The 17085-nt window shown below is 36.2% G+C and overlaps 1 protein-coding gene across 2 annotated transcripts in view; it reads right to left on the bottom strand.

The window, feature by feature from the left end:
* Window positions 1-223: 223 nt before the first annotated feature.
* LOC138703270 (zinc finger protein 79-like) overlaps window positions 224-17085 on the bottom strand; it is a 61456-nt gene continuing 44594 nt past the window's right edge. The window contains exon 6 of one of the 2 annotated variants that reach the window (XM_069831014.1): window positions 224-2695. In XM_069831014.1, the coding sequence (XP_069687115.1) occupies window positions 1585-2695 (1111 nt within the window). In that variant the 3' untranslated portion in view covers window positions 224-1584. The remainder of the gene's footprint in view (window positions 2696-17085) is intronic. The other variant, XM_069831015.1, reaches the window with a different exon arrangement.

The raw sequence follows: 17085 nt of genomic DNA on the forward strand, positions 1-17085 counted from the left end.
CGGCATCGCACAGCATGCACAAAAACACTGACAATTTAAGTCTAGATACATGCACCCACAGGCTTGGTTAACAATTAGTATCATATACAAACATCTGAAGATGGTACAATTTACGTACCGAAAACGTTAATGAGAAAATATGACTAATTAATTCACTCATATGTATGATAAGCATAGGCGGAAAATATACACATAATTATAGTTAAATTGTGTACGTTAACAGAAAGCCACAATTTAAGTCACACAAGCATTTGTGTGCACTCATAGTTGAGTTCTGGCGTCTTGTCAGCTCATTTGAGTCGTGTGGATACAAAGGAAAAATTGTGACTGTGTCGTGTATAGTTCCTGGGGTAGCTCAGTTGGAAGAGCGTTTGCGCACTAAGCGAAGGGTCCCAGGATCGATACCCGCTTCGGAACAATTTTTCCTTGAAATTATCCAAACCTGCTTTGCAGGGAGCTACTACCTGAAAGCCAGAATTGTATAGGATCAGTCTGTATTATTGATTCTCACTTTGCTACCGCAGGGAAGCACAGATGTAAAAGTTGAATAAGTTTAATTTCCTTTCATTCACCTACAGTACTGCTGATGTCTAAATCTATAATGTGTATAATGAAGAGCAGGCGAATATGGAACAGGAAAATATCATCCCAATAAAGAGCAATATTAAACTGAGTTCCTACAGAATTTTAAAGGTATACTTTCCATTTACTAAGAAAATTGGACTTTCAGTTATTACACTACAACCACAAAATTCATTTGATAAATGAAAAATGTTATATCATATAAGGCATACAAAATAATAGTTCAGAAAGTGATATGTTAAATCAAAACAAGTGTCTGCTAATTTTAAGAGCTAAATACTATCTCATAACATGGATGTTTATGTATTTCAAAGCTGAAATCTTATGCATGCATCTTATCCTTGTAGCTCTGGAATTAGTCAGAGGAGAATGCTCATCTTCACATGCTCTGACTGTTTACTTCTAGCAGCAATAAAAATTCTGAAACAGCTTTAAGTGTGACAGTGGAAAGAACAATCATTTTACAGGACATGGATGAAAAGTTATTAGGTGGCATTATTACAACTGTCAAGAAATAAGGAACAATTACGTATACATATATGTATAAGAAGCATTCTAAATTTTTCTTCAATAACTAGATCATTCTTGTTTTATGATATTCTAACAATATATCAATAACAAAACAAACAAAATAAACTTTTTACACTAGTACTATTCCATTTGCTGTTGTACATTATCTTTGTACATACGTATGTCTAGTAACATCGTTTGTAAAACTTATTCTACTTACGATATTTGTAAAACATTTTCATAAAATGTTCTTGTACTTATTATTAACTTAAAATACTAATTCAGAAATGTAGTCTTTGAAATTTCAAGCTACAGACTAGATCTTCTGCTTCCAACATGGAAATTTAAATAGAGTTTTAAGAGAAGAAGGAAAAAAAGAAAGAGAGAGAGATAACATCAGTCTTGGAAGTTTTTTGTTTACATCAGATGAATTACCGGAAGTATGCTCAAGTCTTTTTTTCCCTCTAGTAAGTTTTCATTTTGAGCAGTATGTCAGTCGCTAAGTAGCTGTTCGACATGAGACAACTGGTTCATCTTCTCAGTCAACATTTTCTGGTATTGCTCTTGTGATTTTCTGTATTCTATGTGAGGGATCTTCTGCACCTTTTCATCTAACATCTTTTGGTACCTCTCATGAGTTTTTCTGTGGGTATTCAGATTGCTTGCTTGGGAGAAGGCAGAGCCACACAGATCACAGGTGTATGGACGTTCGCCTGTATGAATACGTCGATGATTCACCAACTGTGAACTGCACCGAAATGCAGCATTACAAACATCACACTCGTAGGGCTTGTTGCCCGTATGCAGCAGCTTGTGAATAGCCAGGGAGTTAGGAGCACTATACTTCTTATGACAATCTGAGCATTCGTAACGTTTCTCACCAGTGTGTGTACGTGCGTGTTTCCGGCGATTAGCATTGGTTACAAAACTTCTATCACAGTATTCACACTTAAATGGTTTTCTTCCGGTGTGTAGCTTGCAGTGATTACTCCAACCTGACTGGGCAGCAAATGTCTTTCCACATATCTCGCATTTGTAAGGGCGAGATCCTGTGTGACTGTTTATGTGATCGAGTAATCGTGCCTTTACAGCAAATCCCTGACCGCATTCAGTACAAGAGAATCGTCGGCTATCAGAATGTGTTACAGAATGGGATCGCAGCTCCCAAGTCGTACGAAACAACATACCACAAGTCAGACATGGAATATTCTTCTCCGTGGTATGTATCTTGCGATGTCTTAGGAAGGCATCAATACCAGGAATCACTTTAGGGCATGATTCACACTCAAATCCATCTGGTCCAGAATGGCTTTGCAAATGTCGAAGTTGATCCTGCTTCTTGGGGAATGTTTGTGAACATAAGACACACGTGTAAGGATGAATACCATGCTTCTTACGCTTGTGTTGAGTTATACTATGTTTTATTACGAAACCTTGGCCACATATATCACAGAAATAACGGGTAGATGGCTCCTTAATCCAAACTGCATTTGTGGGAAGAATATCTCCATCCCTTAAATCGTCTTCTGTATAAGATTCGCTAGTAATAAACTCTGAACCATCACTATTGCTGCCATGGACAGGAGATGTATGTCCAATATATCTGAAATGAGAATAAGTACGCCTAAGAAAGTAATATAAAAACACCTAAACTAGAAGACACACAAACAAGCTAAGTCATTTCCAAGAACATATATTACTTTTATAAGATAATTATGTTTAGTTGCACAGATTAGTCGGTTCATTGTAAAAAAATATTCATCATTCATATGTTTAACAAAGTTTCAATTTCTACATACAATAGAGAATTTATAAAAATGCTTTCAGTAGGTATTAAAATATGAGTTGAACATGTAACAGGAGCCTGCTTGACTATTTTGTTATTAAGTAACTACTGAAAGGACATTTTCATTTAAAATATCATACATACGCTTGTGTCATGATCATTATAAAGATGTGTACATAATTGTAAACAATTTGTGTTTGCAGATACTAGTGTCAAAGAAACCAAAACGATGATTTAAGAAATGATGAGATTTTACATTAAAACTCGATGTAGATATTTGTACATAATAATCAAATATGAAAAATACAGATTAAAAGTATACTTCATTCTTCTTTTAATTTTTTTGCTCGCCAATGGTTCTATCAAAACATTGGCGAAATTTTTTGATTTGCACCCACCACGTAAGTCAGGGATCATCAGCTCGGAGCAAGCTTGCTCGACAGTTTGAATGGGTGGGAGAAGCATTCAGAGCAGTGAAGGGGAAAGTGACGACATACACAGTGAACTTCAGTTGGAATAACGTTTCACGTGCATCCTACTTGGGAAAGTGTTTGCAATGGAGGACAACACAAATAAGAGTAGACATCAACACCAATTGGCTTCAACCATTCGTGGGGAAAAGCCTATTCAATTATTGAATATAATAATGTGGCAAAATAAATTGAATCTTTAAAATATTTCATTAAGATGCATTGATATTAATCGATTTTTTATGCTAACTAGTATGGAAAATATTTCGCCAGAAAAGGATAGCGATCCTTGAAGAGCTTAAAAAGTAATGTTTGATGATGTAAGTACATATTATGTTATAATTTCATGATAAATCCTAATTAGTCTAGACAATTTATTAAGCACACAGTACCTTTTATTTGTATTGGATATTTAATTGACATTATAATAATGATTATTATGATTATTAATGATTAATAGATTATACGTAGATGACAGTAGAATGTTATTAATTTATTTTCATAGAAATATGTACATCTAAGTGAATCTGCTATTCGAGCCAGTTATAAGATTGCACTACAAAAACCTTGTGGCCCTTCAGTGAAGGACAGTTTGTGACAGAAGGTTTACTTTTAGTATCAATGGTTTCATTAAATGTTATTTTCAAAAAAAGAAACCGAACGAGGTAGCTCATACATTCCACATGGGACTCGCATTTGGGAGGTCCACAGTTCAAATCCTCGAACTGACCAACCTGACTTCGACACCTTGGAAGAGCTATTGGAATGGATCCTGTGCTGCTTGGTTACCTTGGCAGTATGAACTTAGGGTGGGGGGGGGTGTAGGGATCTATTGAGTGAGCGGGTGAGTCTCATGCAGCCGGTGGGCTGGTACACCTCATTCATCCCATAATTTGGGGTGCACAATAGGCCTCAGTCCGGCCGAAGTGCTGAAGGGTCGTCCCTAAACTACCCCTAGCTACCGTTCCCTAATCCCTAATTCAGAAAAGGAAAAAAATACCTTCATATATGCCCCAGCACTTCTTTTGTAATAGCAATAATAATAATAATAATAATAATAATAATAATAATAATAATAATAATAATGAAATTTATATAAAATAATTCGTATTATAAAATATATGTACCAGTACTACAGAAATGATTGTGTCTAATTACTCTAAAAATATGTAATAAATTGTCACAAGCATTAATACTACTATGATTATAACAACAATAACAGTAGTAAATCAATTCGTGTTACAAAATATATGTACCAGTACTGTCACTGTAGAGATGATTGTGTAATTACATTAAAAATGTGTAATAAAATGTTACCAGCATTAATACTACTATAATGATAACAACAATAACAGTAGGTCTAATAATAATAATAATAATAATAATAATAATAATAATAATAATAATAATAATAATAATAATATACAAAAATCAGTTTGTACTGCCGGTGTTGTATTTTGTGAGTGTGTCAAATTACGACATGGTATTGCTAAAACCACTTCTCCGCTCTTTAAACCATGCAGCGTTGGAGTAGTGGAGCAGGTAGTCTGTGCTCCATAGAGCTTCGAGCTAATGACCCCTGACATAAGTGATAGCTTTTCATTGTTTTACTGCTTTCCTTCCATTGCTAATTGGGTAACATAATTAGCAATAGTTATAAACTGATGGGGATCATAAAGAAAATTGGTGTGGATTGGAAAGTGAGAAGACTGTTTAGTAACCTTTATATGAATCAATGGATCAAAGTCAGGTTAGAAGAAGAAATGTCAGAAGGCAGTGAAATAGGGAGAGGAGTACAAGGATGCCCTTTATCATTTACCCTGTTCAATATCTACTTGGAGGAGTTAGTAAAGAACTGTTTTCAGAACAAGGGAGGAGTGATAGTAGGAGGAAGAGTAAAGTGCATAAGATTTACTGATGATATGGCATTGTTATCAGAAGAGGAGATGATATTAAAGGATATGCTCCTGGAACTAAATGACAGCTGTGAGCAGTATGGGATGAAGATAAGTGCAAACAAGACGAAGATCATGGTCATAGGAAGAAAAATAAAGAAGGTAAACGTGCAGATTCTAAATGAGGTAGTAGAGCAAGTAGAGAGTTTCAAATACTTGGGGTGTACTATATGCAGTAACATGAGCTGCTGCCAGGAAGTCATCATCATCATCATCATCATCATCATCCACAAGTTGGACCAGAGGTCCGTTCTGGTCTCACAAGATTATCCCTCTATCTTCTTCTAGGACGCCCCACATCACACTTTCCTCATGACCTGTACAACATCACTTGTTTTGTCAATTGTTCTGAACCCATCTTTCCACTTCCATTTTTTATTTATCACTAATCAATTCTTCTAAATTAAAAATGTTTAATTCTTCTCTTATTGCGAAGTTGCTAACTTCATCCCTTCATGTGTATCCAGCTACCACTATTAGAAATCTCATTTCTGTCGACTCTATGTTTCTCTTTCCTGATCTATTTAATGTCCAATTCTCTGACCCATAAGTCAACATTGGCACTGCCATAGTCTTATAAAACTTAATTTGTGTGTATTTTCGTCCTCTTCTGGTCAAAGTCCATTTTATTGTTCTGCACACCTGATTAAATCTGTAATTAAAATGGCTTACTTGTTCTATAATCTTATCTCTTATTATTTTTTAACTTTTAGGATATTTTCCAACAAATGCCATTACCTCAGTCTTTTCTGTTGTGATTTCTAAATTGTAAGTTCAAATAATATCACACAATAGCTGGGAGGCCCTTTGTAGATCATTCTCAGAATTACCAATATCACCTGGTCATCTGCAAATATGAGAGTATTTAAAGGTCATCTGCAAATATGAGGGTATTTAAAGTTAAAGTAGGTACCTAAGTTAAAATTTGTATTTAAACAATTCTACCATTCAGTTATGGCATTGTCAATGTATACATTAAATAAAGTCGGTGATAATGGACACCCTCAAATTAGGCAGTTTCACTTCAGGGAGTAGCTACCCTGCCCTCATGAGCTACAGGTCTTCCTGATCCGGGGAGGTAGCATCTGTTAAGGGTCCAGCCCACAGGGTTACATGGGGGAGGGCGGATGAAGCTCCTTAGCCATAGTGAAGGCAATAAAATTGTCTAAGGGAAGTTCACTCTAAAATCAAACACGGTCCTTCAATGAGGAGGTTGTGTAACTGACTGGTAATTCCTCCACGCAAAAAAATTTAAAATGCTCAAAATACACACGAGATTAATTGGACGGACAAAGGAAGCTTTTAATAGGAAAACGACCATCTTGTGCAGGGCTCTGGATAAAGAACTATGGAAGAGACTAGTGAAGTGCTTTGTGTGGAGCATGGCATTGTATGGCACAGAAACATGGACATTACGACAAAGTGAAGAGAAACGAATACTGGTAAAAACATTTGGAATGTGGATATGGAGAAGAATGGCGCATGTGAAATGGACAGACAGAATAAGAAATGAAGCCGTGTTGCAAAGAGTGGGAGAAGAAAGAATGATGTTGAAACTGATCAGGAAGAGGAAAAGGAATTGGTTGGGTTACTGGTTGAGAAGAAACTGCCTACTGAAGGATGCACTGGAAGGAATGGTGAATGGGAGAAGAGTTCGGAGCAGAAGAAGATATCAGATGATATACAGAGTGAGTCTCTTAAAACTTGCACAGCAAATATTTCTGAAATGGAAGGTGACTGTGATGTGCGGTTTTCACAGAGATGAATTATAGACAAGGGCTGTATTTGTAGCCCATACACAGATTTTAATAATTATGACAAAGTGTACTTTTTTTTACATAACATACATTTTTTTAAATGGAACAATGCCTATTGACATGAAAAAAATAAAACTAGAGTAAATTAGAATGTAAATGTTTTTTTTTTTTTTTGCAGGATTCTAGATCAAATAATTCACAAGAAATTGTATTTTGAAAATTGTAAACACCAACAGTTGTCTGTCCCATTCAACTGCTTAGTTGCTAGGCTACAATGTTGTTATGTTTGTTGACATTGTGTTTTCTGTACACTGATTACATTGCAACTTTGTCAGTTACTTTGGGATAGTTCAAGAAATAGGACGTGCGTAGAAGATGGTATTTCCCAACGCAGAAAAAGTCGAGATTCTCATGATGTATTGAAAATGTAGGAAGAATGCTGTTCACGCTTGTACAGTGTACGCAGAAAGATATCCCAATAGACGTCAACCATCTCGACAATTATTTATGAATTTCTTCACCCAATTACGTGAAACAGGTAGTGTAACACCGAGAAAACGTTGTTAGTGACTGGAGAAAAGGGACAAATTAATGTACTGGTTGTTGTCAGTAGATCCGCTTATTAGTTCCCGTGCAATTGCACGAGGAAGTGGCATGAGTCAACGAAGTGTAATTCGCATTCTCCATAGGTGTAAGTTCCATCCTTATCACATCTCTCTTCAACAAGAGTTGCATGGAAACGATTTTGAGAATCGTGTTAACTTTAGTACATGGGCATTAAGACATGATACTCCAGATTTGTCATGTATCTTGTTTAGTGACGAAGCAACATTTACTAATCATGGTCATGTTAACCTCAGAAACATGCACTATTGGCCTGTAGACAATCCCTGTTGGCTTCATCAAGTAGAACGTCCGTCCATGGAGTGTAAACATGTGGTGTGGAATAGTGAACCATTAGCTCATAGGCCCTTTTTTCATGGAAGAAACACTAAATTCGGAAACGTATCTGAACCTCCTAACAGACCAACTTCCACAGATGTTAGATGATGTTCCACTGCAGACTAGGAGGAACTTGTGGTATCAACATGATGGTTGTCTGGCCCATAGTGCACGACGTACTACAAACTGTCTCACCAATTGTTTCCAAATCGTTAGATTGGACGAAGAGGACCTGCACCTTGGCTGGCCCGTTCACCTGATTTGACCCCTTTAGATTTTTTCCGTGGGGAAAACTGAAAGACACTGTCTACAAGGAAATACCGACTACACAAGATGATATGCCTGCGCTGAAATTCCTGCTGACATGTTAGAACATGTGAGCAATCTTTACATGGCAGACTGGAGGCGTGTATTCAAGCTGGTGGTGGTCATTTTGAACAAAAATTTTGATTGTTAATTTTCTCTTTCTTTGTCAGAATCCACAAAGAATTAGCGTGTTCACTTTTGTTTTTCTCTTGAAGACCTGTGAAGCATTAAGATCAGAAGAAACTACAGTTCAAAAGTATTGGAAAGCACGACTGCTAATGGCTTCATTGCCAGATGCAAGGCACTAGACAACAACAACTTTTGTTTTTCTTTAGTTTGTGCTAACATATGAGATATGGTCATATGTTAGATTTGCTTCTTGATGTCAATGATGTTTTGACTTAAATATTTGTTCAGTTGAGTTTTTTTTTTTTTTTGCTTGAGTTAATCCTTCAGCATTCCATTGTAGTATATTTAATTTATTGTCATTTTACCTACACTAATCTCCACCCAGAAATCCATAGATGATAATAAATTTCTGTAAATTATCATTTTTGGCGAATATATGGCCTATTTAGTTGTATTTGTCACTTTAACTCATGCAAAAAAAAGTATCACTGAGGTAACACACACTTTTTCGTTATATGTTTTATATGTTTTACATATTTCATAACAATTCTGTTCCCTTATCCTGTTGTGAATGATATTACTGTTTAAATTTTTAAAATTACTTTTCATAAGACAGATCTAAATAAAATCATTTAATATATAACTAAATAATGTGATGAACTTTCGTTTTCTAGGTTATACACAAAAGATATTCCCTATAATCCCAAAATTAAGACATCTCACATCATTTCTAACTATTGTTGTCATCATCTTCGTAGTCGCAGTTGTAGCACAGTCTAATATATACAGTCGCGAAGCTTGAGTTGTGAGGGTGCTAGGAACAATAGGCTGTGCCGGTACTATTTTGCATTGTCTATAATGAGGTGATAGTAGCGATCCTAGTGGTTAGCAACTATTTATGGATGCATACGGTATTTACTATGTACTGACAAGGGAAGTATCACTCCCTGCAGGCAGAAACTTGCCTTGAACCTTTGGTGACATAACCGATGTGCTACGAGAAGACCATATGCAAAATATTAGCTACCTGTTTTCATTGCAAGGCCCCGAAATAAACAGCCCTTCCTGTGTGCAAGCCAGTGGAACGGGTTGCAACCAGCAGCGAACAGAAGCATGTGAATCAAGGTCAGTAATACAAGCGGATGACTACAGGGTTAATGTATCTAGTACGATGATGAGGGTTGTATAAGAAAGAACTGTTGCAATGAGTTTCACTGAACAAGACGTAAATTATTCGATTAATCTATATGAGTTCGCCACGAGTTATTTCCGTAAGAATATCGGGAAACATATACGCGAAAAAAAAGGAAATGGCCCAGTTCATGATTGAACTGACTGAAAATAGTTGTACAGGAGTGGACCGGTATGAGGAGACAATTCTCGATGTATGTGAAGGAAGTGATGTGATTCAAGTGACAGTGATAGCGATCGCAAGACCCTTGCTCCTGCCACAGGTAATGTTGCAGGTCCGAGTTCGATATTCGAGTCAGACAGTGAATCTCCAGAAGCCAGTGATACAAACAGTCAGTCCCCCTACAAATCGTTCAGTTCAAGCTATGTCCCAACCTCTGTAAAAAAAAAATGTAAATGTGTCAGCATGGACTACAAGAGGAAAGCTGTGAAATTCTGGCTGAATGAATGTGGTAAAAACCAGGGGCGAATGCTAGTCACAAAAGTTAGGCTTGCTCTTTTATTCATAGGGGAAGATGGGAGGATATAATAATTCATAATTAATAAAAATAATCAGACCACATAGCCTAAATAATTTATTTTATAATTATGAAATCATTATGAGTCATGGATCATATTCGCTTATCAAATGTAGAATTTCGATATAATATAACAAACATGGCCAACAAAACAGTTTATTTAGTTTTTTTCGACACTGCCAACCAACGCACATTGTTGTATTGAGCTGCACTGAACAAGCGCATGTATTCTCTATAATGTCTGTCTTCTCTTGAATAGTCCTTCGGGAAATCGGATTTAATAATAAGGTTTCAATAACACATAATTCCGAACTCATTGCAATACTTAAAATTAATGTTTAAGAATTAATAATACATGCAGCAGCTAACATACACATTCCGCTCATACAATTACATTGCACAGCACATTCCCGCTGTCAGTACTGTTCTGTGTAACGTTAGATAGTCGTTGGTTTAGCTCTCGGACCAGAGCTTCAAACAACACATAACAGAAGCATGTGCGCCTAGGACGGACTAAGGAGGAAGGCACTTGCGCGCGCATCATATTCTCGCTATTTCTACGTCTTTCCTGTAGCTCCGAGAAACGAGCAAGCGTTGCGATACTTGTGGTGTGCAACCTGTGGATGGTATTACGCCTATACAATGTCCCAAATATCAAAATAAATTTTAATGTACGTAATCCCATTTTGAGAAATACACATTCTACGAAAATATTGGGCTTGCGTAGCAAGCATAGCATGCCCTGAGAAATCGCCCCTGGTAAAAACCGCCATTCAATATCATACTTTCACAGGAACTTCCGTCACGTTACATCAGAGTGACAACTATATTTATGGAAGAAGCAGATGAAAAATATAACGACACATCCCACATAACATAAAAAAACTTATGTATGAGAAACTATTTGTTGGTTTTGAACATGCTAGAAGACCATCGAATTGCTCCAGATTCCTCTTTGTACTATGAGAAAAACCCAACCGCTTGATAAGTTCTTCTTCCTGCAGTGGAAAGTGCTTTACCACTGCTTAACAGAAAAAATAGCGACACGCGAAGATATTCTCGCCTAAGTTTTATGTAGGGACACCATACTTAAATTGCAATCCTTTATTCATTTTCAATTTTCATCTCCACGATTCCGGGTTATAATCTTGGTTTGCAAGCATATACACCACAGAACGACCTCCTGAATTTGTAGTACCTGTGGATTATTGTCTTGAAACTATGAAAAAACAATGTGGCCGAAAAGAATTGTTTTTTCAACATTCAATCAATACGAGTCACTTCTGTCTCTTGTTTATGCTTCAATGACACCATGGGACGCGAGAGAGTTTACTCCATTTCACACGCTCACTCCACTCCGCTCACCAGTGAGACAGGGATGTCCAGCTCCGTTGCGTTATCGTCTGACCACAGAAGGATTCCAGCTTCGATTTCGGGGCCTTGCAGTGAAAACAGGCAGCTAAAATTTTGCACGTGGTCTTCTCGTAGCACATCGGTTATGTCGCTAAAGTTTCGAGGGAAGTTTCGGCATGCAGGGAGTGATACTTCCCTTGTGAGCTTCGTGACTGTATATACTAGACTGTGGTTGTAGTCATAGTTGCCATTGTCGTCGTCAAGGTCTGTTACAGTCTTGAGTTTTCTATCCATCCTTTGTGGGAGTGACTGAGAGACCTTTCCCTTTAAGGACATAATTTTAAAATTGTTTTTGGATATTGTGTATCAGACATCCTAGCAACATTATTTTTCCAGATATTCTGGTACTTTGTAGTTCAATGTTTATTCAGATCCTAATTCCTTCAAATTTAAGTGGCTATACGAAGATAATAAAAGAACTAAGGAAGAGACTAGTGAAGTGCTTTGTATGGAGTGTGGCACTGTATGAGGTAGAAACATGGACATTACGACGAAGTGAAGAGAAGCAAATAGAAGCATTTGAAATATGGCTGTGGAGAAGAATGGAGCATGTGAAATGGACAGACAGAATAAGAAATGAAGCTGTGCTAGAAAGAGTGGGTGAAGAAAGAATGATGCTGATAATGAACAGGAAGAAAAAAAGGAATTGATTGGGTCACTGGCTGAGAAAAAAACTGCTTCCTGAAGGATGCACTGGAAGGAATGGTGAATGGGAGAAGAGTTCAGGGCAGAAGATGCTATCAGATGATAAATGACATTAAGATATGTGGATTATATGCGGAGACTAACAAGTAAGAGGAAGGCAGAAAATAGGAAAGATTGGAGAATGCTGGGTTTGCAGTGATAAACCTGCCCTTGGGCAGAAAACTATGAATGAATGAATTAAAATAATTTTTCAATAATTTACACAAAATAGTGTCATATTATACCGTCATTTGTAATATTGTTTTTCCAGTGTTTTACCCATGTCGACATTCCCCAGTAAACTATGCATATTATGACGTCATGTATAGAAATATCTGCTGTTTTCCAATTTCTACTGCCAGAGTTTCCTAAAAGACACTATTAAATTTATTGGAGTAGTTGGAAGGGTAAGTAGGTTCATATAGTTTTAATGAATGCTATTTTCATTTTCTACTGTCAGAATTTTCTGCTACATAATATTATGTTGTCTGTATGCATTTTGTATACCAATATTTATCAAAATAAATTTTTTAATCTACTACAGCAAGTCGTACACTTAGGAATAAAAAGAGAGGTTACTTGAAGGAAAAACTGAATGAGGTAGAAACAAATAGTAAGAATAAAAACATTCGAGATTTATATAAGGGTATAAAGGAATTTAAGAACGGATATCAGCCAAGGGTAAACGTGATCAAGGATGAGAATGGTGACTTGCTTGCAGACTCTCCATCAATCCTAAACAGATGGAAAAACTATTTTGCGCAACTACTAAATGTACATAGGCCAAATAGAAATGATCGGGACGAAATTGAAATACAAACTGCTGAGCCATTTATACCCGAACCCACGCCTTCAGAAGTCGAAATTGCGATAGAAAATCTGAAAAAGTACAAGTCTCCAGGTATCGATCAAATTCCAGCAGAATTAATACAAGAGGGTGGGAGTGCATTATATAGCGAAATTTATAAACTTGTACTTGCTATATGGGAAAAGGAAATTGTACCAGAACAATGGAAGGAGTCTATAATTGTACCTATTTTTAAAAAGGGGGACAAAACCAACTGTCGTAACTTTCGAGGAATATCACTTTTGTTGACGTCGTACAAAATTTTGTCCAATATTCTTTTGAGAAGATTAACTCCGTACGTAGATTAAATTAGTGGGGATCATCAGTGCGGTTTTCAGCGTAATAGATCGACTATTGATCAGATTTTTTGTATTCGACAGATAATGGAGAAAAAATGGGAGTATAAGGGTACAGTACATCAGTTATTCATAGATTTCAAAAAGGCTTATGACTCAGTTAAGAGGGAAGTATTATATGATATTCTTATTGAATTTAGTATTCCCAAGAAACTAGTTCGATTAATTAAAATGTGTCTCAGTGAAACATACAGCAGAGTCCGTATAGGTCAGTTTCTATCTGATGCTTTTCCAATTCACTGCGGGCTAAAGCAGGGAGATGCACTATCACCTTTACTTTTTAACTTCGCTTTAGAATATGCCATTAGGAAAGTTCAGGATAACAGGCAGGGTTTGGAATTGAACGGGTTACATCAGCTTCTTGTCTATGCGGATGACGTGAATATGTTAGGAGAAAATACACAAACGATTAGGGAAAACACGGAAATTTTACTTGAAGCAAGTAGAGCGATCGGTTTGGAAGTAAATCCCGAAAAGACAAAGTATATGATTATGTCTCGTGACCAGAATATTGTACGAAATGGAAATATAAAAATTGGAGATTTATCCTTCGAAGAAGTGGAAAAATTCAAATATCTTGGAGCAACAGTAACAAATATAAATGACTCTCGGTGTTATTATTCGGTTGAGAAGCTCTTATCATCCAGTCTGCTGTCCAAAAATCTGAAAGTTAGAATTTATAAAACAGTTATATTACCGGTTCTTCTGTATGGTTGTGAAACTTGGACTCTCACTCTGAGAGAGGAACATAGGTTCAGGGTGTTTGAGAATAAGGTGCTAAGGAAAATATTTGGGGCTAAGTGGGATGAAGTTACAAGAGAATGGAGAAAGTTACACAACACAGAACTGCACGCATTGTATTCTTCACCTGACATAATTAGGAACATTAAATCCAGACGTTTCAGATGGGCAGGGCATGTAGCACGTATGGGCGAATCCAGAAATGCATATAGAGTGTTAGTTGGGAGACCGGAGGGAAAAAGACCTTTAGGGAGGCCGAGACGTAGATGGGAGGATAATATTAAAATGGATTTGAGGGAGGTGGGGTATGATGATAGAGACTGGATTAATCTTGCACAGGATAGGGACCGCTGGCGGGCTTATGTGAGGGCGGCAATGAACCTTCGGGTTCCTTAAAAGCCATTTGTAAGTAAGTAAGTAACTACATTGAGTCACAGCAAACATTCCCAGTGTTTCTGTCAGTCATTCAGCACCAGGACCCCCATGCTACTGCTCTTGTTTGCATCCGAGAATTCATGATGCTTAGATGGATTACTAAGATACTATGTTATATTTGGAAAGCTCAGAAGCCAATCAGTGTAAGTCATCAAATGGAGGAAAAGAGAAAATGATTGTTTATTCCAAAATCCTACAAGATTTAAAAATTAACTGATTAGTTATTCATGTGTGACAATAATTTAAGTAAATTCATACATACTTACATAAGTGTTAAGTAATAAATGTAACTATTGGAGGCAAAAAACATTAAAAATTACTGACTTACTGTTTTTGTCCACTGAACTTTTTTCAAACATCTTTTTGGTAAGTCTAATTGTAGGTCTGCTAATCACAATAGACATCGGTATCATCATGTGATCACATCTTTGTTGGGTATCTGCAGAAATACTGGTAGTGATATCGACTTTTGAATGGTCATTTCCAGAATTATCTGAATTAAAAACAATTAAACTTAGTGTTGTGATATCCCATTTGCTATTTCAGTTTTTCTATTTGCCAGTTTATTGTATCTCTTGTTCTTAGTTTCGTTTTGTTAATTCATTCGATATTTTCTCTGTATTTCATATTAATATACAGAATGTTCATTTCTAAACTTCCCAGACTAAATAACTATAACATTTAAATTGAATTTAATTAAACAAAGAACACGTCAATTTAGATACTGAGGGGGAAGTTTAAAACCAGTCTTAACTGACTATTAAGTTTCACCTCCTCACTCCCAGCCACCCCCACTTTGAAATTTTAAATGGCATCCCTATCTTTTGAAACTTAAATTTTAAAGAGTATTCAATTGTTTATACATATCCTTCATTTGTTTTCGCATCTTTTGTTTTCTATTGTCACCCAGCAACCTGCATTTTTGTTACTGTCAGTTGATTGTAGGATGAAAACAGTTTATTTTATGTAATTTCCTAAATTTAATCAATAAGGATGATTTCTGTTCTCTCTTGAAGAGTATACACCATTTTAAAATAATTTAATACATAAACACAACTATTACATGAAATGCTCAATAAATTTTTGTAGCTTTATTCTCTTCAGCTCTAATCAGCAATAACAACAATCCAGGTTGCCAGGCGACGAAAGAAAACAAAGGACGCGAAAACAAATGAATGAGGTGTATAAACAATTGCATACTCTTTAAAATTTAAGTATCACAAGATACTTGAAATTTCAAAATGGGGGTGACTAGGGATAAGGAGGTGAAAACTAATATGCAATTAAGACTAGTTTTAAACTTCCCCCTTAATATCTAAATTGACGTGTTTTTTTTTTTGTTTAATTAAATCCTATTTAAATTATATAGTTATTTAGACAGGGAAGTTTTGAAATGAATGCTCTGTATGCAGCGGCATAACTTACATCACCGCATTGCAGGGGAACCCGAAAATGTTCAGTGGTTACTGACGCATATTTGGAAATGAGTTCAAATTAATTCAAGGCCCATACTATTATTTTCCATAACACATAGCCACTCTTTTTACTCTCTGGCATATGGAAATCTGTGGTAACGACCCCATCAATGGACCCGAGGATGCGCATACAATGATCCAACTGGCAGTACTTCACATTATACACCCCTGTTGATTGACTCAGTAGACTCGCCCACAACCATATTGCAGTGACGTCAATGTTGAAAATGTGACAGAATGATTTTTATGGATGGAGACATTGTTTCTCGTGGTGTATTTTCATGTCATCAGGTTGCCAGCCGTAGTTGCAGCATATAAACAGTAAACACACATTGAAGTAAAGAAGTTTTGTATAGCAACACGTCTGCTTGTTACTAGATTTAATTCATCATTTTTCTCGTGTTTTGTGACAATGAAACCTTTTAAAAGTAATTATGAACATTTAAGTGGTGCAGAAAAACGTAAAAGGAAAAAACTTGAAAAATCTGTTTCGAAATTGACTAAAATAGACTCAGTATTTCGACCAAGCAGTCAAACACAAACTACCTGTGGTGGAACGAATCCAGTGTTCCAGTACCATGACTCAAGAAAGACTTAGTGCTCTCAGTGTATTAAGTATTGAATGTGAAAAGGCCCAAAGACTTGTTCTACATGAATTGATTGAATCATTTGCTTCTCAAAAAGCCAGAAGGAAAAGCACTTGTTGAACTAAGCTTCACGTTATTCTGTAATTATAGTCTTAATAAAATAGTAGTTATATCATTTAAATTTGTTCAGTTCTGTTCACTTAATTTTGTTTAAAAGTGGAGTATTTTGCTATGTTAAATAAAATTGTTTTATTCAAATTAGACGTAAAAAATAAAATTATGAAAATATGAAAAAAAAAAAAAAAAAATGGCAGTAAGGAAAGGGGACCCAGATTATCATTTTTGCTGGGGAGCCCAGCTATAAAAAGTTACGCCACTGTCTGTATGTAATATCTTAGTCT

This window comes from Periplaneta americana, chromosome 7, assembly GCF_040183065.1.
Source record: "Periplaneta americana isolate PAMFEO1 chromosome 7, P.americana_PAMFEO1_priV1, whole genome shotgun sequence".
Lineage (NCBI taxonomy): Eukaryota > Metazoa > Arthropoda > Insecta > Blattodea > Blattidae > Periplaneta > Periplaneta americana.